The 27,543-nt window shown below is 38.7% G+C and overlaps 1 protein-coding gene across 18 annotated transcripts in view; it reads left to right on the top strand.

The window, feature by feature from the left end:
• LOC126334957 (kinesin-like protein unc-104) overlaps positions 1-27,543 on the top strand; it is a 331,002-nt gene that overhangs the window by 216,629 nt on the left and 86,830 nt on the right. For 6 of the 18 annotated variants that reach the window (XM_049997727.1, XM_049997726.1, XM_049997724.1 and 3 more), the window contains 4 exons: positions 901-1,015; positions 1,612-1,763; positions 10,288-10,466; positions 25,911-26,048. In XM_049997727.1, the coding sequence (XP_049853684.1) occupies positions 901-1,015; positions 1,612-1,763; positions 10,288-10,466; positions 25,911-26,048 (584 nt within the window). Of the gene's footprint in view, positions 1-900; positions 1,016-1,590; positions 1,764-10,287; positions 10,467-12,537; positions 12,676-25,910; positions 26,049-27,543 lie in introns of all 18 variants that reach the window. The other 12 variants (XM_049997708.1, XM_049997715.1, XM_049997712.1 and 9 more) reach the window with 3 other exon arrangements.

The following is a 27,543-nucleotide window of genomic DNA, read 5'->3' as shown; positions in this document are numbered from 1 at the left end:
AATCCCTCAGGGGTGTCGAACTAGTCATGAAATAAAGTACCACAGTGATGTGACTGTGATAGAATCCTTCTGTAGATTATATTAGCAACTATCAATCATTATTATAAAAAACAAATGGTAGCTACATGACCATAGGGTAAAAATTTTGCCATTGCAGTTCACGTGTATTGTCCCAGTAGTTGCCTTGGTCCTGTTCTGTTTGTAGTGCAAGTAACATTTTTTCCCTTCTTATATATAGTTAAATTGCACTTCCTTGCAATAGTAATTACCTATTCCTATACACGTTCATTCATTCTCTCTCTCTCTCTCTCTCTCTCTCTCTCTCTCTCTCTCTCTCTCTCTCTCTCTCTCGCTCTCCCCCTCCCTCTCCCCCCCCCCCTACTCTCTCTCTCTCTCTGTAGAGAGTAATTTAGTTGTGCTTGTTTTCTTGCAATGGTTTCTTGTTCTTATTAATCTTTCTTGCATTTCATTAGATCTTCTCTTTCAGCTTTGTTTGTGTTGCTATTGGTTTTAATTTAAATTTCTTTTTTCCCTAGTTGTCTTGGCACATTTAAGACCACTTAATTTTATTGTGCATTTGTATAGTTCCTGATTTGAAGTTTCATGTGAAATTTTCAGTTACTGGAAATCTTGTTTAATTTTCTACTTTTTTGCCCTATCTATTGTTTATATAATATCATGAGCTAAATAGCAAAACATAAAGCAATCATAGTTCTGGATTTTCATTTTTTGACTCACAAGAAGATATAAAACATTCAGATATATCATTAAATTCATTTTACATGTCGATGATCTCACTCAGCATATTACTCTGTATTTAGCACAATGTGATGTTTTGTTTTAGCGTTTCTTTTGTTCTGTTGTACAATTTAATGGATTTAATCATTTCTTTAAATTCAGAACTATGAGGCCAGAATTGATGCACTACAGAAACAAGTTGAAGAACAGAGTATGACTATGTCAATGTATAGTTCTTATACTCCAGAAGATTTTAATAATGAAGAGGATATATTTGGTGAGTAATTTAATGCCATTTTCTTCCTTCATGGAATGTTACAGCTGTACAGCTTATATTACAATTTTACTTCAGAGGCCAATATGTTCACCTGTTTCATATTACTAAAATGAATATTTTTCTGCTTCTAGCATGCATAAGCATAAAAGTTTGAGTTTCCATCACCGCTTCCTAACATTTTAGTTCCTCATCAACTCTCAGAGTTTTGTAGAACTCTAATGAGCAGATACACAACGGGCTTTTGGACAGGAGCTTTGCACGCCATTAAAATAAATTAAAGTATGCTGTGTAGTGTACAATCTAATTGTGTCTAATATTTATGTGCATATGTAGTCTAAAATTATTATTATTAGATATAATTGTTCTGTAAACTATGTGTATTACATACATATAAAGCCAGTAAACATTATTTTGAGTTTTGTTATTTTATTTTTGAAAGCACTCCCAGTAAGCCTCCCAGATAATGAGCACTGTCGCATGAGCGTGTGTGAAGCTCTGTTAAGTTAAGTGTCTTTTTAAACTCTGAGTCTTGCTGGGTGTTGTTGCTGACTGTGGACTGCCTGCTGGCATTTCAGTCAACCCCTTGTTTGACGCAGAGTGCAACTGGAGTGACCGACAGTACCAGCTGGCCGCGTGGGGCTTCCGCAAGTGGAAGTACCATCAGTTCACCTCTCTACGTGACGACCTCTGGGGAAACGCCATATTCCTCAAGGAGGCTAACGCCATCTCTGTTGAGCTGAAAAAGAAGGTGAGAGATTGTAACTTTGTCCATATTATTAATGTGATGAGAAATTTGCCAGCAAGTAGAATTGTGTAAAGATAAACATAATGCTATAATAAATGAAATGCAAATTCTAGGACAGAACCACATCATATAATTACATCCCTTGTGAATTATTTCAACAGCAATAATTTCAATATATTGATCAAAGTGGGCACTGACGTAGAACTTCATCATTTTGTGGTTAAAAACTGAGAAAAGTAAATAAGAATGTTTTGCCAAACGTGGTAGCTGAGTGCTTTGTTGCATTTATTTTGTCAGGATTGATGTAAGGAAGCTCCATCTTTCACAGTATGCTCATAGTGGGTATGGTTTTTGTTTTGCTTAACCCATGTCATGGTGTGGTGTTCATTCAGCCTGCAACTTGGACCATACATTTTGTTTCCCTGCCTTACTCTGCACATACAATGCAGTTGGCTATAGTTCCAGCTCACCGAGGTGGCTCTGTGCTGTGCTGATGCACTGATAGCTCTTCTGTTTCTTGCCTCAACAATATGCTGCCTTTAGTCTAGTGTCTTACTCTTTGGTTATAGTGTAGGCTGTTTTCCATTATCCATCATTTTATTCATTGACTTTCTGCCCAGTGGACATTATGGTTTAACTATGATAATAGGGCCTTCTGTATTGTCCTCCATGTGGTTCACTATGTTTTAATTTTTTGTAAGTACACTTGTGTTTTTATCTATTCTCATAATTATGTGCTTTTGCTCTGGTATTATATGTTTAGTGGTTCAGTCACTGCCTTTGCTTATTTCTTGTTATGTAGATACGCATCTGATGATGCTATAACCATGTAACCTGTAGAGCCTTAATAAAATTGATTCAAGACACAACTGTTTACAGAGTTATCGCTATGAAATGTAGTACCACAGCTGTAGTTGCCCTGACCACAGAGCCGTTTGAAAATGGATAATTTTTTTAGGGATGAAACTTGGCTTTTTTTACTTTAATTTTCAGTTAGTTATTATTTCCTATTTGAAGGAATTTTTACCTGTTGCTAACTTCAGATTTCATTCCATGTCAGCGTTTCCACCTGGTATTCGGCATGGACACACTGCAGAAACCCCCCAGGCTGGTCTTTGTGTGCACCTTTTAACATGGAAGTTTAAGGTGGAGGGTTTTTTGAACTATGGTTGCATTAATACACCAGAAGGGATCAGGCCTGTACTACCATATGTACAGCACTGCTGGACTCAGGGAAATTGTGGTAGCTGTTATCAAATGCATTGTGTACTTCACTTTGCTTTGTGTTGTGTGTTGCTAATTATTATTATTATGGAATGAGTGAGGAGATTATTCCATATCCCTCACAAGATTCCAGTATGGTTCTCATGACAGCAAAAAGAACTGGCTATCATTACCATCATGGATCATTTTTGGTTTCACGGAAGCATATATCGTCGGTGTAAGCTACCAGTTCTGTACATGGGAGGTGGGACCTGATCACTGACACAGCTTGTCTCACCATTGTAGTTTATGTTCGCATTTTCTTATCCCTGTGACCAACTCCACATTAAAGTGCCTGCACTTTACATTGAATTTTTTTTTCTTTTCTTTTTTTTTTTAAAAAAAAGCATCACAAAACTGTTCTGCATGTGACATCCATGACTGGTGATGTAACATGTGTTTAGGCTCTAGGTATAAATGATTTTTCTTCAGTCAGACACTACAATTTGAAATCTTTTACTGAATAACAGCATTTCTCTATTACTAAATTCTGCACTTTATTCTTTAAGATATTTAAATTAGCTATCTTAGAATCAGATGGTAGTCTGTTCGAAAAATCATCCCTATTGAATGTGGACTGCAGTTTATTACCTGTGATTCTGTTTTAAATTTTCCCCTTCCTCATTTGTTGTAGTGATGTACATTGCATTATGTTCCGTATTTAGTTTCACAAACATAATTGTCTGCAGGATGTACAGAGAGCAGAGATGGATCGGCTGTCCATATTTACCTCCAGAAGGCACAAGACCGTGCTGTCGTGCATTCACACCACCGAATCATCACCATCATCATAAGGCACAACTCCCAATTCAGAAACATGTGAAAATAAATAACAGCATTTCTATCTTCTGAAACAAAGAGTTCCTTTTTTAGCAGAGAAAAGGGAAAATATTTAACATGTTCTATCTTCCCTCATTCCATCTAATGTGCTCAAAAAAAAAGTTTTCCTTTACCCACAAGACTTTTATAGGTCTTTCTTAGCTCTTCCCCCCCCCCCCCCCCCCCCCCAATTAATCTCTTTACGAGTGCTCTTTTGACCTCAGAAAATGGATACATACAGTCACCTGTATATTGATTGGAGGTTAAGGTAAACCTGCATTCTAAGTATAGTTCAGTAGAGTGTACAATATCTCAATTGTGGATGGGGTAAACCAGCTTTCGACAACTGTTCAGTCTATTGACGGGCCTCATAAAATCATTTTGGCTTTAGATTGTGCACACTTTGTCACTTTATAGCATCTTGATAAGTTTGCTGCCATATAAGTGTACTACAGTGAAGATACTGGAACATTCAACTCATATTATGACACGCTAAACATTGAAGATATGCCTCTTTCTTTGTCCGCAGTCAACAACATTAACTTGTGATCGCTATCAACAACTTATGGCTCGTAAGTACCATGAAGGGAATGCAACAGAACTACACACTGCCATGGGAGGGGGTCTGTTGATATATATAGTATACAACCACCTACACACGATCAATTTGGCCCAAAGGCACACATTACAAACAGCAGTACAAACCCCTCAGCACCAGGGTATGCAGATAAGATAGGCAAGATAACACTAGGGATGGAATCTGGATCAATGGAGTGTCGAATCCTCTTCACCAAAAAGTGCAGGATTTGTGTGATGCCTGGTGATTGTCATAAAAGTGTATGGAAGCATCTAGGTATCAATGCACAGCCCAAGCATGCATTCCCACAGTGTCAGGAGGCAGGAGAGTCAGGCAGTATCATGTACAGATGTCTGGAGTGTCTCTTCAGCTATCAGTAATTTTGAATGCTTTGCAGTTTCGGAACAGGATCTTCCAACTTACTGTCAGCCCTACAGTCAACATTCTAGTGATGGGTTCATCTTTCAAGACAGTAATAAATGATTGTGCCAGACACACCTTGTGAACACCTGCATCCTGGAGCCATGAGTAAACTAAATGACTAAATGAAATTGCTTCCAGGATCTGGTAACATGAACCAACTGAGCATGTGAGCATGCTTGAGACAAGTTGAAGCTTTCAGTATGTTGTTGCAGGAACCTTTGTCACACACTTGATGACTTTGTGAAAGGCTGCAGTTGAATAGTGGGGCAGGCTTGAATGTCAACCAACATCAAATAGTGGGGCAGGCTTGAACATCAACCAACATCTTGGCAACCTTCTGGACAGAGTGCCAAGAAGGATCCAATCATGTTATAGTGATCGGGATGGGACAACACAATATTGGACTTTCCTAGCAGCATATTTCAATTTCACGTATGCACATAGATTTGCACTTTCAAACCGACTGCCTTAATTTTGGTTTTTGTGTAGGTCTTGCTACTTTTATTAAAGTTTCATAAGGCTTATCCCTTCACTATCTTACCCTTTCAAATCTTAAGACCTCAAATGTTCACAAACACAGGTGGTGCAAAATGTTATTTGACCAGATTGTATCTGATCAAATAAACTGTGTTTCTGGGTCTGAATTTAATTTTTTTCTTTGCTAATAATGGCTGAGGGCCAATGATTTTAGTGTTATATATGACTAACGACACTGCCATAATCTTATGAAAGTTTAGTGTTGTCTCTTTACTCGCCTTGTCTTCTAAGATTCTACTTTTTTTACCATGCATTCTGTTAAATTTCTCATTTTTGTTTTCAGTAAGGATGAAACAAGTATAAATGAGGAAAAAAGTCGAGCTCCAAATATTTCTGTAGAACTGGTGCCTGTAAACAACAGTGTAGTGCAATGAATTTTTTAGCCATAGTTTAAGGTCTTCCCCATGATGAACTCTTCGCTCAGATAGTTAACTAATTACAACACTTTAGACTCATAGTTAGTTAGTTAGTTAGTTATATTACTTGTTCCATGGATCATGAACACGATTCTTTCGTAATGATGTGGAACGTGTCAAAGTACACAAGATTCATTTATCCCAAATAATCATTGTTAGTCTTATATACGGTACAATTGTTAATGCTTACTGTATTTCTTTGGCCTATGTCTAAAAATTCATCTATGGAGTAGAAGGAGTTGTCACTCAGGAATTCCCTTAACTTACTTTTGAATGCCGATTGGTTGTCTGTCAGACTTTTGATATTGTTTGGCAATTGACCAAAAATCTTTGTGGCAGTATAATTCACCCCCTTTTGTGCCAATGTCAAATTCAATGAACGGTAGTGAAGGTCACCCTGTCTCCTAGTATTGTAGCTGTGGACTGTGCTATTAATTCTGAAGTGATCTGTGTTACTAACAACAAATTTCATTAGGCTGTAAATATATTGTGAAGCTACTGGCAATATCCCTAATTCTTTAAATAATTGTCTACAAGATGATCTTGGATGAGCCCCAGACATTATTCTGATAACACATTTTTGTGCAATAAATACCTTCTTTCTTAGTGATGAATTGCCCCAAAAGATGATTCCGTAAGAAAGCAACGAATGAAAATATGCATGGTAAGCTAACTTACTGATGTGCTTGTCTCCAAAATTTGCAATGACACTAATAGCATAGGTAGCTGAGCTCAATCATTTCAGTAGATTGTCAATGTGTGTCTTCCAGTTTAAATTCTGATCAATACAGACACCCAGAAATTTTGAACAATCTGCTTTAGCTAAAGATTTTCCCCCACACTCTATATTTATTTCTGGTGTTATGCCTTTCCCTGTACTGAACTGTATGTACAGTGTTTTTTCAAAGTTCAATGAAAGTCCAATATAATTAGGCAAGTCATTAACATATATTAAAAACAACAAAGGCCCCAAGACAGAACCCTGTGGTACCCCATTCTTGATACATCCCCAGTCTGAATAATCTGCTGCCCTTTGTGTACTATGTGGGTTTACTGTTTCAACCTTCTGCATTCTACCAGTTAAATATGAAGTGAACCATCTGTGTACTGAACCATTCATTCCATAGTACTTCAGCTTATCTAAGAGGATTTCATGATCCACACAATCAAAATCCTTAGAGAGATCACAGAAAATCCCAATTGGTGATGTTCTACTATCCAGAGCATTTAAAATTTGATCAGTGAAAGCGTGTATAGCACTATCTGTTGAAACACCTTTCTGAAAACCGAACTGACATTTTGTTAAAACGTTATTCCCACTAATGTGTAAAGTTACTCTTGAGTACATTACTTTTTCAAACACTTTTGAGAAGGATGTCAGAAGTGAAATAGGACAATAATTGTTGACGTCTGTCTTGTCACATTTTTTATACAAGGGTTTAACTATGGCATATTTTAATCTGTCAGGAAATATTCCCTGATTCAATGAGCTATTACACATGTGGCTAAGAACTCGACTTATCAGGTGTGGACAAGATTTTAGTATTCTATTGGAGATACCATCAGTTCCATGTGAGTTTTTATTCTTAAGTGAATTTATTATTTTCTTAATTTCAGACGGTGAGGTGGGTAGGATTTCAATTTCATTTGTTTGCACCGGGAATGCCTCTTTCATATAGAGTTCTGCCCTATCTGGTGAGCAGCTGGTGCCTATATTTTCCACTACATTTATAAAATGATTATTAAAAATATTTTCAACCTGTGATTTTTCATTTATAAGCTTTTCATTGTGCTTAACAGTAATACTGTTGTCCTGTGACATTGATTGCCCTGTTTCCCTTTTAACTATATTCCATATTGTTTTAACTTTGTCATCAGAGGTGCTAATCTCAGACTTGATACACATACTTCTGGATTTTTTTATAACTTTCCTTAATATATTACAATATTTCTTATAATGGTTGAGCTTTTCTTCATCTCGACTTATTCTAGTGTCTTGGTATAGTTCCCATTTTCGGCTACAAGAAATTTTAATCCGTTTAGTCAGCCATGGTTTTTTATCAAGTTTATTTGAATTATGATTCACTAATTTCTTAGGAAAACTGTTTTCAAATATACCCACAAGTTTATCATGGAATAAGTTAAATTTAACATTTGCATCAGGTTCCTGATAAATATCCTCCCAGTCTACCCTTTTCAAGCTTTCCTTAAATTGTTGAATTGTTATATGGTTAATTGGGCGTATTATTTTGTTTGTTTTTTTCAAAGTCATGAATTGAAAGTAGCTGTGCATTGTAATCAGAAAGCCCGTTCTTAATAGGATAGGTGCTTACTTCTTTTAATTTATCTTGGTCTATGAAAATGTTATCTATCAGGGTGCTACTGTCTTGTACAATACGAGTAGGAAAATCAATGACTGATGTCAGATTGTAAGAGTAAAGTAATTGTTCAAGGTCGTTCTTCTTGCTTGAGTGTTTAAGAAAATCTATGTTAAAATCTCCACAAATGATAATGTGTTTTCCCTTTTCTGACAGATAATGCAGCAAGAGATCTAGGTTTTTAAGAAACATTTGAAAATTTCCAAGTAGGGACCTATACACAGTCACAATTATGAATTTACCACTGTCCAATTTAAGCTCACAAGCGCATACTTCAATGTGCTGTTCTACACAGAATTTTGCGGTTTCTATGTTTTTAAAACTATGTTCCCCCTTAACATAAATGGCAGCTCCTCCTTTCTCCATATTGTCTCTACAAAAATAAGTTGCTAATTCATACCCATTAATATTTACATTTTCCATTTGTGTAGTTATATGATGTTCAGACAGGCACGGTACATCAACTTCTGTTGTATTTTTAATATTCTCAAAACAAATTATTAGTTCGTCTATTTTGTTCCTTAATCCACTGATATTTTGGCGAAATATATTAACACAACTGTTTCCTCTACCTTTATTCGAACCATTTATTTTTTTACCTTTAAGAGCTGCCTGTCTGGACATCTTGTTCAACCTAAAAAAGGTGCCCCTATGCCCTTTCGGGTCACAGGGGTTTTGCCTTGAGTGCTAGTGGCCCCCTTTAGACGACCTACAATTAAATCAGCTAATCTATCCTTCCCTAGACTATTTAGGTGCAGGCCATGTCGAGTGTATCCCCATCTCCCAATGCTACCAACAGGCACTGTATAAATGTGTGTTTTTGCACCGTCCAGTAGCTGCTCGCTCAACTCTCTGTTAACTCGCCACACAGAAGGGTTAACCGAGGGCTGTTCGTAACGCTGCAATACCTCAACAAAACCCACATTCGTACATCCTGTTGCAGTTCCTATTTAATCCAGGTCACTCTTAATATCATAATTCCTATCCTTAGCCAGGCTGTTTCCTGCCCCACCTATTACTATCACCTCATCATTCTTGTCAAAGTCCCTACAGAGTGGTCCTATGTCTTCTATCACCTGGCTAAGCCTAGCACTTGGCTTAAACAAACTCGTGACCTTGTAATCTGCTCCTAATTTCTCCTGCACTAGTTGGCCTACACCCCTCCCATGACTGCTACCTAGCAGAAAGACTTTTCTTTTCCTATTACTAGATTTTCCCGACCTAATGCTGTTACCAATTTTAGTAGTCTGCTGCACCCTACTTTCAACTACTCCTGTTTTTGGCTCCTCCCTTCCTACTTCAGGTAACAAGGAGAATTTATTCATAACTGGAACTTCGACAACATCTACATGGCTGGTCCCTTTTCGCGATTTCCTTGTTACCAATTCCCATTTCCCGCAGTCTTTTTCCCCCTTTAACTTAGCTAATTCAGTTTTTACCGAATATAGTTCAGCCTGAAGGGCACACATCTTTTCCTCCTGTTGTTCGAATCTTTTTTCTATACTACAGAACCTACAGTTCCATGGGAGAGCCAAAAGCATAATCTCGTCATATAAGGGAGGAGTCACATTAGTTCTGAATGGAGTCACAGTTGTTTATATTCCCCTTCATTTCATGCAAATATTGTGATTACTCTATAACAAAAGAGAAGGAAAATTGTTAGTAAAATAAAAAGACTGCTGGCATGACCAGTTGACTGTAATTCCAGAACTTCACTGAGCTATATTGTAAATATGAATATTCAGAAGACATTTAAGAAAATATTCTTGTAATTTTCTCATTAAAGATGACATTCCTCTACTTTATCAGCAACTATAGCCAATCTTTGGATGAACATATGTTTGCTACTCATATTTTCTTCTTCCTGTAAAGCACTAAAATTTTCTTTTTTATATCTGTCTAATAAGTTTCACTGACTACTTTCCAAACACAATAAGGATACCATTAATATTTGGAAAACATCAAGGGAGTTTTTTGGTCCTTAAACATAACTTATGAGACACATTTTTTGAAACTACTGGCAGTTATATTTATATTATTTTGTGAAATAGTATTTGCAGATCCCAAAAAAATGTGACTTGAGCACACCCTAATCAATAGTAAATTTGTTGCAGGTGCAATTCCAGTTCACACTTTTGACAGATACTCTATACTCTCCACTCCCTGCTGACCTGTTACCAGCTGTTGATGATGATGACGACGATGAGCGTCCTTACCCACGAACCATTGTTGCTGTTGAAGTGCAGGACACCAAGAATGGTGCAACACATTACTGGACACTGGAGAAGCTGAGGTAAATTTGTACTGTTGGTCCACTGTTCTTTGTTGCATCAAGTTTCTATATATCAGTGCCAAATTTAGCACAAGATAAAACAATAACCCAGCTGTTGAGTGAATAATACTGCACAAAAAATGAACTTCAATGTGAATCTTTTGTTACCATATTATGTTTCTTAAAGAAAAGGCAGATGGACAAGTTAAGGACAGGAAAGTAAATAAAAGGCTCACTCAGTCAAAACACATTGGCAACCAAAAAAACAAATAAGTTACTAAGGTAACTTATGAAACATGTATGTATCTATTTTCTAAGTACTGAATATTGCCTCCATCACAATATGGCTTGTTTGTGCTAGCACTTCCAAGAGTGCTGCATGTTGAGTGCACTGCAAAAAAGTAATCCTTTTTTCATAGTTTATGAAACAAATGTAGAAAACACTTCCACTTACCAAGTTTTAACCTGATTTAAAAAAAGAGAGAGAGACACAAAAGCTATCTTTCAAAACCAAAGGTTCTTTCATCAAGGAAGAGCAAAAACACTTGGAAAAGTTCCATTTGTATGATGTTTGGGTGCTCATGGCCTGGTATTCACAGAAAATAATGGTAACTTTTAAGATCTGTGAAACCATTTTAGTTCAAAGTGTTCATTCAGTTGCTCAAGCATTACTCCCAGCAGCAGATTTCAACTTTCAAGGTAATGATGCATTCCAATCACATGGCTAGAAGTGTAAAAGTTTTGTTTGAGAAGTGTAAAGATTAAAACATGTTTTCCCTGGCCTCCATAATATCCAGATTTTAATCTTATCAATAAATTTGTGGTTTATTTTGATAAAATAATCAAAAGACCATTACTGTCTTCCAGCATACCACAAGAACAGTTTCTTCATGGGAAGACTTCCTGTTATATATCATTCAGGTTTTATACACACTGATACTCCAGGATATTTGATCTTTTTTAATGAATTTATATTATTTTTACCATCTTCTATCCTTAATGGAAAATCCTACATGGAACTCAAAGGATGATGTAAGGAAAGAGAAATATTCTCCACACAGATTCAGTGATGAGTAGATAATTTGTTTCTCAAATGCATTAGAATATAATACACGTGATGGAAAAGAAAAATTAAAGTAATATATTTGCTATGTATATAAAAAATAAAGCCTGTTAATTGCAAATCATTGTCTTAGAAAGCTTTTCTTTTCTTGTGCATATAGTGCTTGATATCTCTTAGAGGTAATGAGTACCAGACAGGCACACAAAAAGGATGATACTTTGTAAACTTTTGAACAACATGTCTCAGGAGGGTACATGGTATGCATGTGGAATGCACTAACAAGAGGGGCACAAAGAAGAGAAAACAAAAAGCAGAGAAAGAGAATGTACAAATGTTGAAAGGAGAAACTCAACCTGATAAACTGCAACAAAGGAGAACGAGCACTGGATTTCAGAATGAAAGTGAAGCAAAATAAATCAGATGCTTTTATCATGGAAGATAAATCCAATGGAAAATGAATACTCATAAATTAAAGGGAGGAATTGAACTGAATGCTCTTCATGATATTGTGTCTAGTGCAAACAGTAGATATTGGGGTGCTGTTTTTTTGTTCTTCTGGTATTACCTGTCGTATTGTATAGATTTTCATTTCTTCCATGTCTTATTTGTTGTGACTGTGTTCTGATTTTGTGTATTATGTATGAAATTCATGTTGATATTTTTAAATATATGATCAATGTAATTCCTTCAAAATGATTTCAGATCCAAAAAGTGATAGAATTATTTAATTGCATGAGGGAATTAACAATGGAAAATAATGTTGTAAAATAATAGTGATCTAATTGTTGGAGGCAGAAATTGATTGATTCTGTAGTCAAATATTATTGTGGCAGAAATTACAAGTGAGGTGTTTTTTTTGGCTTTTAGAAGGAAAAGTAACTTCCAAGGCAAAAGATACTGCATAGTTGATCATCATTTAAAGCATGCATTTAATTTTATGTATTACTTCTGTCTGCAGTACAGGTGTTCTTCTGTTCAGTGTGCATTTGACACTTTTTGTAATTAACAGCATCATTGTCTGTATTGTAGACATCGCTTGGAACTCATGCGTCATATTTACAATGAAGATATTAGCCCGGAGACACCGGATGTGAAGGATGACTTTTTCCAATGTCTCACTGTGTGTCCTAATCAGAAGTTCTCACTTGCAAATCTTTTGCCTTCGAGGTTGGTGTACTCCTTTACAGCATAAATGTACCTGTGAGCTGATCTGAATGTGCTCTTCGCCCACCGACCCTGAGCTCCTGGCATGGCATTTTGTGTGCACTGAAGCTGGTGTTTTATATTTGGATATGCACATACATGCTTTCCTTCTGTAAAATATGTTCTTCTCCTCCTCCTTCTTTACTTCTTCTTCTTCATCTTACCTGTTACTTAGTTCTGCCTCATCCAAGGACAACATTAGACAGAGCTTTTTGTGAATTTTCACTGGTGTAAATCACTGCTTTTGTCTTCATCATATTTAATGTTTGCTGAACTTTTTTACTGTGTTAATATTTAAAGTCTTCTTCTCAAAATCTCAGTGTTTGCTGTGAAGAACATTTGCTTGTGTTTTTTCCTAAACTGAACAATGAAATGTTTGCAAATAAAGAATCCACACTGTTAAGATAGGTAATGGGCGTTGTGAGTTTGCATGCTTTGTTGCCCTGACTAGCATGAACTTGCAGTAAATAAATGCTTTTATGAATCACCAAGCATATTTGTAAGATAAATTCTGTATTTATCAACGTTTCTGACAAAATTTTGCATAAGTTTATCGTCTAATAAACTTTAAGGGTCATTTCTATATAAAGATATATGAAAATAAGTTCTATATAGAAAATTTATTACTAATATTTCAGATGTGTGCCACAAGCAACACAGAAAAATAGTCTAAAGGTGACATGGGCCCAGGTTAATTTTTTGGATTATTTGTTTGCTATTTAAAGCATTCAGTAGATATTCCTACAGCTGCAGCTGAGCTCATGTTCTTACATAGTCTGTGTAGCAAGCAAATCAGTATGAAAAGTACTGACAAAATGTAAATAAATTTAGCTAACAAAAGAGAAAGAAATTCAGAAATGCAGAATGAAATAAAGAGTGGTTGTCTCTGCACAGCAAATTATTCTTTCAAATAGAAGACAGTAACACAAGGTGTCTCTGAAGGTTCTATCTTAGTACCTATATTGTTTCAATTCTACATTAATGATCTGTCAATCAGTATAACTGCCCCATCAGTTTTATTTGCAGATGACACATCTGTATTAATAGAGGATTGTAAGTCAGAAACTATCCCTGTGTGCATCATCAATACAATAGGTCATTTACAAACATGGCTTCATCTCAGTGGATTAACCCTGAACGTCCCAAAAACCCATGTGATCCAGCTCAAATCAAAACAGTCAACATGCCAGGAAATTAAAGTAAACCACAAAAATCAATATCTAGAAGAAGTGGATTCTGTGAATTTTTTAGCATTAAATCTAGACAAGAATTTAAATTGGAACAAACATGTTGGATATCTAGTAAACAAATTATATAGCTTTGCATTTGCAGTGAAAATATTGGTAAATGTCACTGACATAGACAAAAGGAAAATTGCATACCATTGCTATTTCTAGTCAGTTATAAGGTATGGTATTGTTTTTTGGTGAAATTCGAGCAACTTAATGTACATACTGAATTTACAGAAAAGAATTATTAGATGTGTGTTGTGCGTCCAAGGAAATCATGTTGCTCATTGTTTAAAAAACTAAAATTATTGACAGTACCTTTCCTATATATCCATTAAATTATCATTTGTTTTCATACCAATTTAAAATTATACAAGGAGAAATGCTTGTTCACACTTCACGAAATTAAAAAAAAAGAAAAATGTGCTCCCTGTTCATCATTTAAACTTGCTCCGACTCCCAGTACATGAGAATGAAAATTTATAACAAGCTGAAGATTTCATGAATGATGAACTGAATATTTGAGCATCCTGGATTTTCCATTGTTTGATTTGAGCAGGATGTAGTTTATAAATTGTCTTATTATTTGAATATGTAAAGGTATCTTTTCACAAAAAAGTTCCATTAATATTTAAATACAACTTCAGCTTATTAACTGTAGCTTTACAACAATATTAGGAAAAGGATAGCAGCTACTCACCATATAGCGGAGATTCTGAGTTGCAGATAGGCTCAACTAAAAGACTGTCAGAGAGTGAGCTTTCGGCCAACAAGGCCTTAGTTGCAAACAGACAAAAAACACACACACACACACCTCACACGCGCACATGCAATTGGTGCAATTCACACACACAACCACAGTCTCCGGCTGTAGGGGCCAGACTGTGAGCAGCAGTGCATGGTGGGAGAAGCAACTGGGTGGTGGGGGTAAGGAGGAGGCTGGGGCAGAGAGGGGGGAGGGATAGCAGGGTAGGAGTTGGGGTCAGTAAAGTGCTACTTGGGGCTTGTGGAAGCTTACAGGGACAGGGTGGAGAGAGGGTAGGGCAGTTAGGTGCAGTCGGGACATTACACAGAGGGATGGGGGGAGCAGAAAAGGAGAGAAGTAAAAAGATTGCGTTGCATTGGTGGAATATAGGGCTACGTAGTGCCAGAATGGGAACAGGAAGGGGTCTGGATGGGTAAGGACAAGACTTACAAAGATTGAGACCAGGAGGTTTACAGGAATGTAGGATATATTGCAGGGAGGGTTCCCAAGTGTGTAGTTCAGAAACGCTGGTGTTGGTGTGGAGAATCTAGATGGCACAGGCTGTGAAGCTGTCATTGAAATGAAGAACAACGTGTTGGGCAGCGTACTCAGCAATGGGGTGGTCCAGCTGTTTCTTGGCCACAGTATGACGGTGGTCATTCATGCAGACAGACAGCTTATTGTTTGTCATGCCCACATGGGGCAGAACAAAGCACAGTGATTGCATCTTAGCATGTAGGTCACATATCTGGTTTCACAGGTAGCCTTGTGTTTTGTGGGATAGGTGATGCTTGGACTGGACTGGAGTAGGTGGTGGTGGGAGGATGTATGGGACAGGTCTTGCATCTAGGTCTACTACAGGAACACGAGGCATGAGGCAAGGAGTTGGGAGCAGAGGTTGTGTAGGTATGGACGAGGATATTGTATAGATTCAGTGGGTAGCAGAATACCACTGTGGGAGGGGTGGGAAAGATTGGGGGTTGGATGTTCCTCATTTTAGGGCATAGCGAGAGGTAGTCGAAACCCTGGCGTAGAATATAATTCAGTTACTCCAGTCCTGGGTGGTACTGAGTCAAAAGAGGAATGCTCCTCTGTTGCTGAACAGTGGGACTTCGGGAAATGGTGGGTGACTGGAGAGATTCGGCCTGGTAGATCTGTTTTTGTACAAAACTGGGTCTCACTGAGGCCTTCACAGACCACAACCACCCTCTCCACTGCCCATTGAATTTACACAATATCCTATCCGTACATACACAACCCTTGCTCTCAATCCCTTGCCTGATGGCTCATATCTCTGTAATAGACCTAGATGCAAGACCTGTCCCATACATCCTCCCACCACCACAGACTCCAGTCCAGTCACAAACATCACCTGTCCTATCAAATGCAATCATGTGACACACTCTGCTCCATTCTGTATGGGCATGACACAACCAACAAACTGTCTGTTCACATGAATGGCCTCCGAAGTACTGTGGCCAAGAAACAGCTGGACCTCCCCACTGCTGAGCATGCTGCCCAACACAATGTTCATTTCAATGACTGGTTCACAGCCTGTGCCATTTGGATTCTCCCCACCAAAATGAGCTTTTCTGAACTGCACAAGTGGGAATTCACCCTGCAATATAGCCTACATTCCTGTTAACCTCCTGGTCTCAATCTTTGTTAGTTTTGCCCTTACCCATCCAGCCCCTTTCCTGTTCCCATTTCAGCACTACACAATCGTCTATACCACCAAGGCCCACAGTCTTTTTACTTCTCTCCTTTCCTGCTGCCCCCCATTCCTCCTTCCCACCCTCAGTCTAACTCCCCGAAAGCACCTAACTGCCCTACCCTCTCTTCACCTCACCCCTGTAGGCTCCCACAAGCAGTGCTTTACCATCTGCCACACATACCCTGCTATCCCTCACCCTCCCCGTCCCAGCCGCCTCCTTATCTACACAACCTGGTTGCTTCTCCCACCATGCACCTCTGCTCGCAGTCCAGTCCCTACAGTCAGAGACTGTGTGTGTGTGTGTGTGTGTGTGTGTGTTTGTTTTGTCTATTTGCAATGAAGGACTTGTTGTCCAAAAGCTCACTTTTGGCAGTCTTTTAGTGGTGCCTATCTGTGACTCAGCATCGGCCACTGTATGTTGAATAGCAACTATCCTTTTCATAATATTGTTACATTCCATCCTGGATTTTCCATTTTAACTATAGCTTTGTATCAGTGAAATTGTATTAACCATATTTTGATGTTTCTCCTATACTGCAATTAAATGCAGTTGACATTTTATAAGAAGAGCAGGGGAAATAAGTTAATTCAAAGATACTGTAGATGATAGTTTAAATGTTATTCTACTTTTCATTACTGTAAGAAAGGGTCTGATGAAAAGAGAAGAAAAAATTGTAGTATCTACAACTAAAACACATTGTACCAGCAAAAGAAAACACCATTTAACACGGAGTTTCCAAAATCAATTATAGCCAACCCAGTTGGTGAAAGGGTTGCTACAATGACAGGATGGCAGGCAGTTGAGGGTTGAGGTGGAATAGCAGGCTGGTGGAGGACCAGAAAGATGTGGGTGTAACTATTTTATTTGCATGGGGTAGTAACCATTCCACAGAAAGATGGTTAGGTGGCCCGTGAGATGTCATCTACTGTTCAGTCAGCAGGCTGCAACATGTGCACATCCAGCTTTGGTGACGCCCATTCTCAGCAAGTGGCACATGACCCCATTGTGTGAGTCATGCCACAAACACCTGGTGTCAGTGCCGCATGAAGACAGTAGGCAACCTTGCTTCGGTTGCCAGTTCTGTGGTGGACGACTACATCCCGGCGGCTGTTGGTGCGTAGTGTGAAGGCCTGCCCACCGCAGTGGCAGAAGACATCCACCATGCATGGGATGTACTCACTGCTCCACAGGAGTCCTGCTGCTGGAGTGAGCCCAGAAAGCCCACTGTGCTGTGGCACTGAGTCCAGAGACCTGGCTTAGTGCTGGAAGCCGGTACTGCTACAGAGACTCAAACTCATGACTGCTGCTGGTGGCTCGATGTCGTCCCCTCAACTATCGTAGCCTCCATCCCTGGTAAAACTGCTAGGTTGTGGATAATGAAACTGCTGCATAAATAACAGCTGTTTGTACAAGACAGCAGAACACCTGTAACGCCATTGTGCCACTTAACCTTATTTGCTAGATTCCCTCTTACACTTGTCAGTTGCTTATTCCTACCCCACTGAACAGACCATTTGTTTCTTTGGAATGCACGTCACATCGTGCCTTTATACTTCTACATCCTGCCAGTCCTGTGCCCTTCTTTACAAACATGCCTAACTCATTCTGTGACCTCCTACCTCTTAAACTCTAGGAAATACATTTGTCATCAATAGTGACTCTTCATTATTCCACACTCACTCACTTTTGTGCTGTGAGGATCCATTCGACCAGAACCTGTTCTACTGATGCATCAGGTTGATGGATGGCACCCTGCCTGGGACAGATGTAGGCTATACACAGCAAGATTGAATCCACTGTGGCATTAGGTACTGCAATGCTCAAGATCCTGGTACTCGTCATTGTCCTTCCCTGAATTGCTCAACTTACTGCAGCAACTGTTTGCCTGAAATCCACCCTTCTGGACAACTATTAATTGTTCCAGGGGATGAACCAGGTCCAGTTTAAATGTGTTGTTCAGAATGGTTATATTCTGCTATGGGGGAACCTCTTAGAAAACTGTGACTGTGTTACTTTCAGCTGGCTAACTCTCAAAACCATGGCTGGTAGATGGAAGGTTGGCCATGTTGTGTCACATGCTGTCCCATTAATCAACAACTCACTTCCCCTCAGATCCATCCAGCTTGCTTCTATGAACCTTCCACACTCGTAATAACTCACCACCAGTACCACATTATCACATACAGAATAAATCCATTGTCACCCCACTTGCTGAAAATAAGGTTTAGGTTCCACACTGTCCCTTGAACAACACTGTCCTTCATTTCTGCCCATGAATAGCTGCACAGTGTATGCATGTGTGCCAATTTGAATCGACTGAGCTGGACACTTTCTCCCTCCAACAATGTTGCAGTTCCTCATCCATCACCACCACATGTCTGTCCCCCTCATGAGAGATCCACTGAATTCACATTCAGGAGGACAACAGTTCGAACCCATGTCCGGCCATCCAGATTTAGGTTTTCCGTGATTTCCCTAAATTGCTTCAGGCAAATGCCGGGATGGTTCCCTTGAAAGGGCATGGCCAATTTCCTTCCCCATCCTTGACGCAATCTGAGCTTGTGTTCTGCCTCTAATGACCTCGATGTCGACAGCACGTTATACCCAGTCTTAACAACACACCTCATGTCCTCACTTGTATGAACTTCCTTATGTCTACCTGTTGAAGCCCATTTCCATGCATTAAAAACTAAACTTGATATGGTGGTTGATAACTACCATGTTGGCAGTAAGAACTCCTTCCTCCATGTGCTGATTCCATAGCAGCCTCACTCCTTTCTGGGCAAAGACATTCAGCACTGGCATGACTAGCAACCTCTCCACCCTCGCCCCTGATGTGTAGCAACCTGAGGACAAGGGCTACCACGATCCTCCCTGCTCCTCAGAAGACTGTTGCCGCCCATGAGCACCCACATACAAAGAAAATCAGAAGAACCTTTTGTCTAACACAAAAATTCATTCCTCAACTCTTAGTATTTTATAACCTGACACCTCACACATAATACCTTAAATATTCATCAGTAACACTGTAAAAATACCTCTGTCACTTCCTTGACCTTAGTGCATACAGTGCCTTTCATGCAGGTCCATCCACCTTCTTACGTCTATCCCTTTTTGCATCTTTCTCGGGCTCTGTCTTACTACTCTTCATATTGGACCCAGAGCACCACAGAATGAACACAGGCATCCAACATGTACTATTCTTGACCAAGTCAGCAACTGCAGACTGATGTTGACTAGTGACATAGTCTCAACCACGTCGTGAAGTCTTCAGTACCTCTTTACGAATTTCTTAGTTTTACCCTTCAGTATGTAGGGACCAAACAAAATTACTTTGTAATGTGGTAAGCTGCTTGTGTGACTGTAACTACTTGATAATTTGGCATAGCATTCATCTCCACATACTGATAAAAGTGATCTGTTATTGTCAACACAAAACAATTTCCTGCTCGTATCCGGTTAAACACTCCTAACACATCCACATCAATCATTTCAAAGAGCTTTGATGCTTCTGGCAGTTTCTGTAATGGTATTCACTGATGACCGAAGTACGCATGCTACATACACTGCACACAATTCCTCATGTACTGATCCATATCTCCCTTCCTTCCCTTCCATCAGTATCTGTCAGCCAGTCTTTGGTTAGTTGTTCAGCACTGTCCATGGCCAGACAACACATGATCATGTGCCCTTCTCTAGACTTTCTCTTTCAACTTAGCCAGTGATACTACACACGACCCTAACCTAATTACCTACAACATCAGACCATCACACATGCTGAATTGCAGCTGCATTTTGTGCAGTTTTCAGTCCCTATCAGCATGCTGGGCTGCTTGCCTTTCAGCAGTGCCTTGATAAAGTACCTGTACTATTGCTACCTTTCTGTTCGCAGCATCTACATTTCCATGGTTTTTTCAGGCTTGTGCATCACTTCATAGCCAAACCCACTGATTCTTAATAATGTCAATCTTAGTAGTCTGATGGACAGGTCTTTCTACTCTAATTACCATTTCAGAGTGGCATGGTTGGTCACCACTTTAAATTTTTCTTGTAATGGCAACATCAAAAATATGTGACTTCATATATGAGGCTAAATATCTCTTTCTCGGTGGCTGAATAGTTTTCCTCTGCTCTATTAAGTTATATCAGTACTGAAAGCCACATGATGTTCCTTACCATTGACCTCTTGATTTGGGACACACAGCAAAGCATGCATCACAAGATGGTATAAACTCTATCTGAAAATCTGTAAAAATCAATACTGGACTTGACATTAAAACTTTTTCAACTCTTCAAGCACACTCTTGACACTTCTTTGTCCCCCAAAATTTTGCACCTTTTTTCAACAGCTGTGTGAGTGGTCGCATTATATTGGGGAACCTCCTTACAAATTTCTTATAGTATTTATATGTGCTGACAGTTCTTTCAGACACGTCTGAAAGAAGAGACACCATTTTCATCGAGCAGCCATTATGAATTAAGATTAAATGAATTACAGATATTGCCTGTGAGTGGGCATTGATTCAAATCAATGAGAAAAGTTGTGCCAGAGCAGGATTTGAATGTGGATCTTCTGCTTACTAGGCAGATACTTTGACAACTATACTATCTGGACACAGTGGTCATTGCAACTGCACTGACTACCTAAGAACACCTCCCATCAGACCCAAATTCTCAACTTATCCACACACAAATAATGTAATGCCCTTTCCCCATTATCCTTGTTACCTGCAGCATCTTGCTGATTCCCACAAGAGTTCAAGCCTGATGTGCATATGCACTGAAGAGAGCATTGGCCATCTCGCTTTAATTATGTATATGTGGTGTCAGTGGTAAGAGTCTCAGGAGTGCCCTTTGCGTGGCTTACTGCACAAAATATTATTTGCTTCGTCATTCTCCCCCAACTCATGTCTATATATATTCACCTTCCTTATTGGGTCAGAAAAATCCTCTATGGCTTCCCCATGTCATTTCATAACAATACAAAATTGTTTGTGAAAAAACCATGCATGTCCTGCTTCTTGTACCTCTGCAGGAGCTCCCACTTCAACTGCTTGAATGTCTCCACATTCCTCAATGTTTTTGTTCAAATCACAGAGGTTTTTGTGACTCTCGCTAGACTTACATTTACCATCATAACTGCCAACCATAACTGACTAACTGACCAACCATTCATACTCATCAATCATGTGGGGTCCTCCTCAAATCATCCCATATCCTCAGATTACCTTCAAAGAAAGGGAATAATTAGACTAGTGGCAGTTGGATCTACCTCATGATCTGGTGTCTGGTGCAGTTCTGTTTCTTCATCCTTAACTGCAATTTGCCCCAACAAATGCACTGCCTCTGGCTCCAAAACACCCCACATTTCTGAGTCTTCCATTGCAACACCTTTACCCCTCATTCACACACAATACACAGTATAAACATGCAACAACTCAAAAACTGAAAAAATAAGCAACAAATTACATTTTATCCCACTTTATCGACTGTCTAGATTTCCTAAGTTGCCTCCCACTATGCTTGTAAAGATGGCAAATAAAACAAGTTACAGTTACTGACTCAGTGCACAGTGCCCAAGCAGATTACTCTGAGAATATCTAACAGGCTCCATGCTCCTAGTAGCTACCCCAAAATTCCAACAGATCAGCCAGTTCCTCTCACCTAAACAAAGTAAGCCTCAAGCCTTGGTAACAACCCTTCATAGATACCATGCCTGTCATACACAGCAAAACAATTAACAGTTCTCTCACAAGCTACACTGTGTTGATTGACACAGCAGGTCATGGTCAGGATGTCATGCTGCATGGATGTTGAACCATCTGCTACTCGCTGAAGACAATGCCATCACTTCTGCTGCCAAATACAGCCAACACCATCATTGGAGAGGTAGCTGTGATGTTGGGGTAGTAGGCAGTAGAAGATTAAGGAGGGCTAGAGGGCCGTTGGAGGCTCAGAAAGATGTGGCTGTCAAAATTATGAATCCATCCTGGATTTTCCATTGTTTGACTCTGAAAATTAATACCTCATTGTTTGCTCGTACATTAGTGCTGCATCGGTATGGACTAGTGACCGTGCCCCCACTTCATGAGTGCATCCAGCTTTTGCTGACACCTGTGCTCAACACCTGGCATGAAGCCCCACTGTGTGAGCTGTGCTGCAGACACCTGGCATGAGCAGTGCACAAAGATGGTTGACAATCTTGGTGTTGTAGCCATCTCTATGGTGGATGACTCCATCATGGCGGCCATGATGAAGGCGTGTCTACCACAGTGGCAGAAGATGGCTGTTGTACTGGGGACGTGACCTGTTGCCCCCTGGACAGTGTTCTGGCTGCTGATGGAGTGAGCCTGGAGGTCCACTGCACTGTGGCACTAAGTTTGGAGGCCAGATGTAGTGCTGAAAGCTGGTACTGTGCCAGAGACTTGTGACTGCTGCTGGTGGCTCCATGTGGTCCTCTCACCCGGCATAGCCTCCACATCCTGGTAGATCTGCTGGGTTGCACATGAAAATGCTACAAAAATGACAGCTATTTATACAAGATAGCAGTGCACATCTTATGCCAATGCACTACTTCTAGTCATTTTCCCGGAAACACACTGGTGGAGGAATTCCTTTGCCTGTACTGCAAGAGCTGCACATTACCGCTGCACTGGCAAGTTTAATGAAGCAAGCTTGGCTCATCTTGCAATAATTCAACAGCTTGGTCGCTATAATCGAAATCGTAACACCCTACGCCCACCGGTTAGGAGTGGCTACTGCACTACTCTTCCATATATTCTCACAGATATGACAATAGAATGGTAGCGGCACTACACAGCAATTGAAAATGCTCTATTTATGATATGGTGTTATATTATGGAACAACTCTGTGCAATCATTGAGAATATTCTTAGCCTGCTGTCAGTTTGTGAACTTCATGTAGATTGCTGTTCAGGTATCTTAGAAGTCTAACTGTACTCCCTCTGTACGTGTATTCCATCGTGGGATTTGTCATTGACCGTACTGATTCATTTGGAAGCAACTGCAACATTTGTTTTGTGAACACTGGATGAAACAGCATTATACACTTGGCTAACACTTCTTTAAGCATTGTACAGAAAAGTGCACACTACACAGCAGGTTTTATTTTCAATAGGCTTGCAGCAAAACTGAAAAAGTTAAGTGGTGAACCACAAGTATTAAAATTCAAATTGAAAGTTTTCCGTGTGATACACTGCTTCTATTGTGCATGTGAATTCCTCACAATAGTTCATAATTTTTCTCTGTAATGTGTTATTTATTCATATACTCCCTATTTGTCATGTTTTATTTATAGTCCAATTCTTTGTTTATAAATTTTCTACTTGGTAAATTTCGTACTGACTCATTCCATAACCAAGTAGTATATCGCTCACATGGTCCTGATAAATAAATATAACAATGAGCTGGAAAGTAATGCCTCCAATTTTTTATGCTGTTTTCAATATCGGTTGAGGTATTACATGTGATGCATATTGGTTGGCTTTCATGCTTAATTGATGCAAGTTACAACCATCTGCCTCTAGAGGGCTCAAAATTGTAACGTGTAACATGGTGGTGTGAATGTAACTATGTTGGTACAAGAGAAACAGTGTGCTGTAATCCATCAGAAAACTGAAAGCATGAATTTGAAGAGTACCCTTCCCTTCAGCAAGACAATACCAGGCCACACAATTGCTGTAATATCTGCAATGGTCTAATGCTGTGGGTTCACTGTCATTGTTCATTCTCCATCTGAGTTTCATCTGTTTCCAACACTTAAGGAACACTTTCCAGGGCTTTGATAATGATGAAGCAGTACAAGCAGAGTTGAGGCTGTTGCTCTGTCTACAAAGTCCAACATTCTACAGTGACAGTATCAACAAACTGGTTTCTCGCTGGGGAAATGTATTCATTGCCAAGCTGACTATGCTGAGAAAAAAAATGTAGACTTGAAGAACAAAGGTGTAGAATATTAATAAAGTTTGTTTCATCTAAAAAGTTAATAGTTTTCACATAAAAATTCAAAGGCCTTACTTTTCAGAATGCTCCCATAAATAACTAATGTACTGCAAAATATAAATACCAAATGGAAGACAATATGCATACAATATAAATACCAAATAGAAAGACAGTCTGAAGTATTATTAAAATAAAACAACTGTACAGTATGTAATAATTCTACCCATTCATAAGAGAGGAGAGGAACATGCCTGTATAATTCCTTACATTCTTCTCAATTATTATAGAGAAAGTAGTATACCGTATAGGCTCACTGTTCTGACAGTAATGTGTTAACCACTTAATTGTTTGACTTCTAAGAGATTCCTCTAAAAGGAAGGCCATTTTTAATACTTTTAATACTAGAATTAAAAAGAAAAAGAAATTATGTGAACATTTTCTGTGGCCTTGTAAAGTCCTTCAGTTCCTGTGGAATTAAAATGTAGCAGGACAAGCAGAAAACACAGCTAAGAGAAGTAATGGTCATTTCAGAACGTAGATTAAGAAAGGTGGAAAGTCTAATATTTGCAAAGTTCAGGAAAGTAACTAAAGGTTTCCTGTTATTAATTCGCCAGTCATGTTGCAGTTGATTGTTGTAGCTATTGCTGTATGGTGCTCCTCTTGTCTCACAGTTCTAACTAGCATACTTGACTGTCATATTCTGAATTTACAACATTTATCCATGAAAAATGAAATTTACCAGTTTATTTAAGAAGACATAACATTTTATAGGTCACTAACATATCTAGATATAAAATGGAAAATGTAACAAAAGTTATACTTGAAATGCTTTTATTTTGGCTGTGTTTCACAAACCCTTTCATTTTCACCACTCAGGTTGCTTCTCAGTGTCCTATTTTCTAGCCTTTCTGTGCCATAACCCAGAAGCTAGATAATTTGAAAATAAAAAATCTTTTGGAACAGATGAAATAAATGCATGTAACAAGTTAAAAACTGTGGCTCGGACCAAGATTTTAACTCGTATTGTTGCCTTTTATGAACAGTGCACTACGAATTATGTGATTCAAACAGGCCTCATGGCCAAGCTAAAATCTTCAATGTGTCATGAGCTCCTTTCTTTCCATCCAAACTCTTCAGAGGTTCTCCCATGGTGTTATGAGACCAACACTTTCATGTGAAAATATACAACAGGAACTTTGGATTGCTCACAGCCTCAGATAAGTTGTTGAGAAATACTGTGAATCGCAGTCTGGCACACAGTTTTAACTTGCAACATACAGTTATCATACAACATACTCTGTTCTGATTAAAAGCGTTAATTCTCAGACAAGATGTTGGTTTCTTTAATCTGAAATATTTGAATGCCTCATGAATATTCACTACAAATTCAGCGATATAATTAAAAATCTAAATTTCTTTGAAATAATACCATGAACAAAACTTAACCGTTTTGTAAATAGCTTAGGTATGGGTAATTTGAAAGTTGGTGTGCATAGCACAAAATCCATCTGTATGAGGTGCAAACTAATTCATTTTTTATGTCTACAGACAGCGTCTTGAACTTATGAGGGAGATGTATCACAATGAAGCAGAGCTGTCACCAACATCCCCTGATTACAATATTGAATCCTTGACAGGTGGCGATCCCTTTTATGACAGATTTCCATGGTTCAGAATGGTTGGCAGGTAAGCACATGTTCAGTAAATTTCTTTTGTTATTAAATAAAAGAAGTAAATTAGTTAAACAATGAAACTGTGTATTAAAAGGTTAAGTCAATAAAAAATGAGAATGATTTTTCCTCCTCTTCACATCCACAGTGACTGAGTAGGTAAAGATAGTCGATCATAATTAATGGAGTTGTGACTTGTTTCTAACAGAGCTGAGATGGTTGGAGGGGGAGGGGGAGGAGAATGACAGTATTGACAGACTGTACTATGATGGGTATTATCTTTCGGAAAAACGGTCATTTACAGTATGAGGCTGATAAAACTTATAAAATGCTGGCTTGAGCATAACAAAAATGAAAGTTACATTTAGGATCAGAAAAAAGTGATTCATGTACTTACTTCTACTGGAGCATGTTGTATTATTACGATCAAAACTTCTGTGAACCCTCATTAATTTTCTTCAGAGATGCAGCATAAGAACTCATCCAGTTCTTTAGCTAAAACTGTTACCAATTGCCTAGAAGACAGAAATGATTGTGGTGTGCATCTTATGTACTACTTAGATTTTGTTCTTTTTTTACTTTTCCCCCCTTTTCTGTGTCTCAGTGATATGGTTATAATATTGCTATGTGTTGTCTTATTGTTGCAAACATCTCAAATAAATTTATTGTTTTGTTCAAGAACCTGTTTGTTCGCTGTTTTTAGTGATTTAATCTGTTTTAAGCACCATGATGCTGCAGTCTGTGTCTAATAAATAACAATGACTTTTTAAGAGTTCCAGTTAATGATTCATTAGGAATTATTTTGTCAGATTTTTGCAAGAAATCTCAGCAGTGGGCGAATTAAACTTTCTTCAAATTAATCTCTCTAGCTTCTGCCTTTCCCATAGCTAGATTTATTTTATTGTGTCATCTTGAATCACTTAGTTTGACTAAGTCCAATGTCTGATCGCTAATCGTGTGCTCAAATGATACTGAATATTTTCATGTATTTATGCTCATTACATTACATATGTGTATGTGAGGGTGAGTTACTCATCTTTGCACAAAATGTTGATCATCAAGTTATGCTACATTTCATAAGAATTTGATCTCATGTATACAATCATACCTTCTGCAAATGGAATTAGACAGCTAAAACTATTGTCTGTTGTGTTGCTTAGATATATCATGTACTGTAATGATCTTATCACTCTTTCTTGGAGAATATCAGACACAAATGTTTGCTTCTGGCCAAAACAGCAGCCCCACTTTAATTAACACATGAAATTCACCCTCTTTTCTAAAGTCTTAGAACCATCTTAATGCTATAGCATGAGGTAATGCATCCTCAGTCTACACTGCTGATCCAGCAAGTTCTGAGATTGATTTTATTCCTGGTGTACAGGCTGCATCAGCACAGTAACTATGGTGACAGAATCGACGAACAGCTGTAAACAGCAGATATGCATTTGATCAGGGCCAAACCGTGAAAGACTGGTCCGGTGTGGGGCAGGGGGGGGGGGGGGGGGGGG

This window comes from Schistocerca gregaria, chromosome 2 (assembly GCF_023897955.1).
Source record: "Schistocerca gregaria isolate iqSchGreg1 chromosome 2, iqSchGreg1.2, whole genome shotgun sequence".
NCBI classification, from domain to species: Eukaryota; Metazoa; Arthropoda; class Insecta; order Orthoptera; family Acrididae; genus Schistocerca; species Schistocerca gregaria.
The sequence above is the reverse complement of the archived record's forward strand: the minus strand, read 5'-3'. Positions and strand labels throughout refer to the sequence as shown.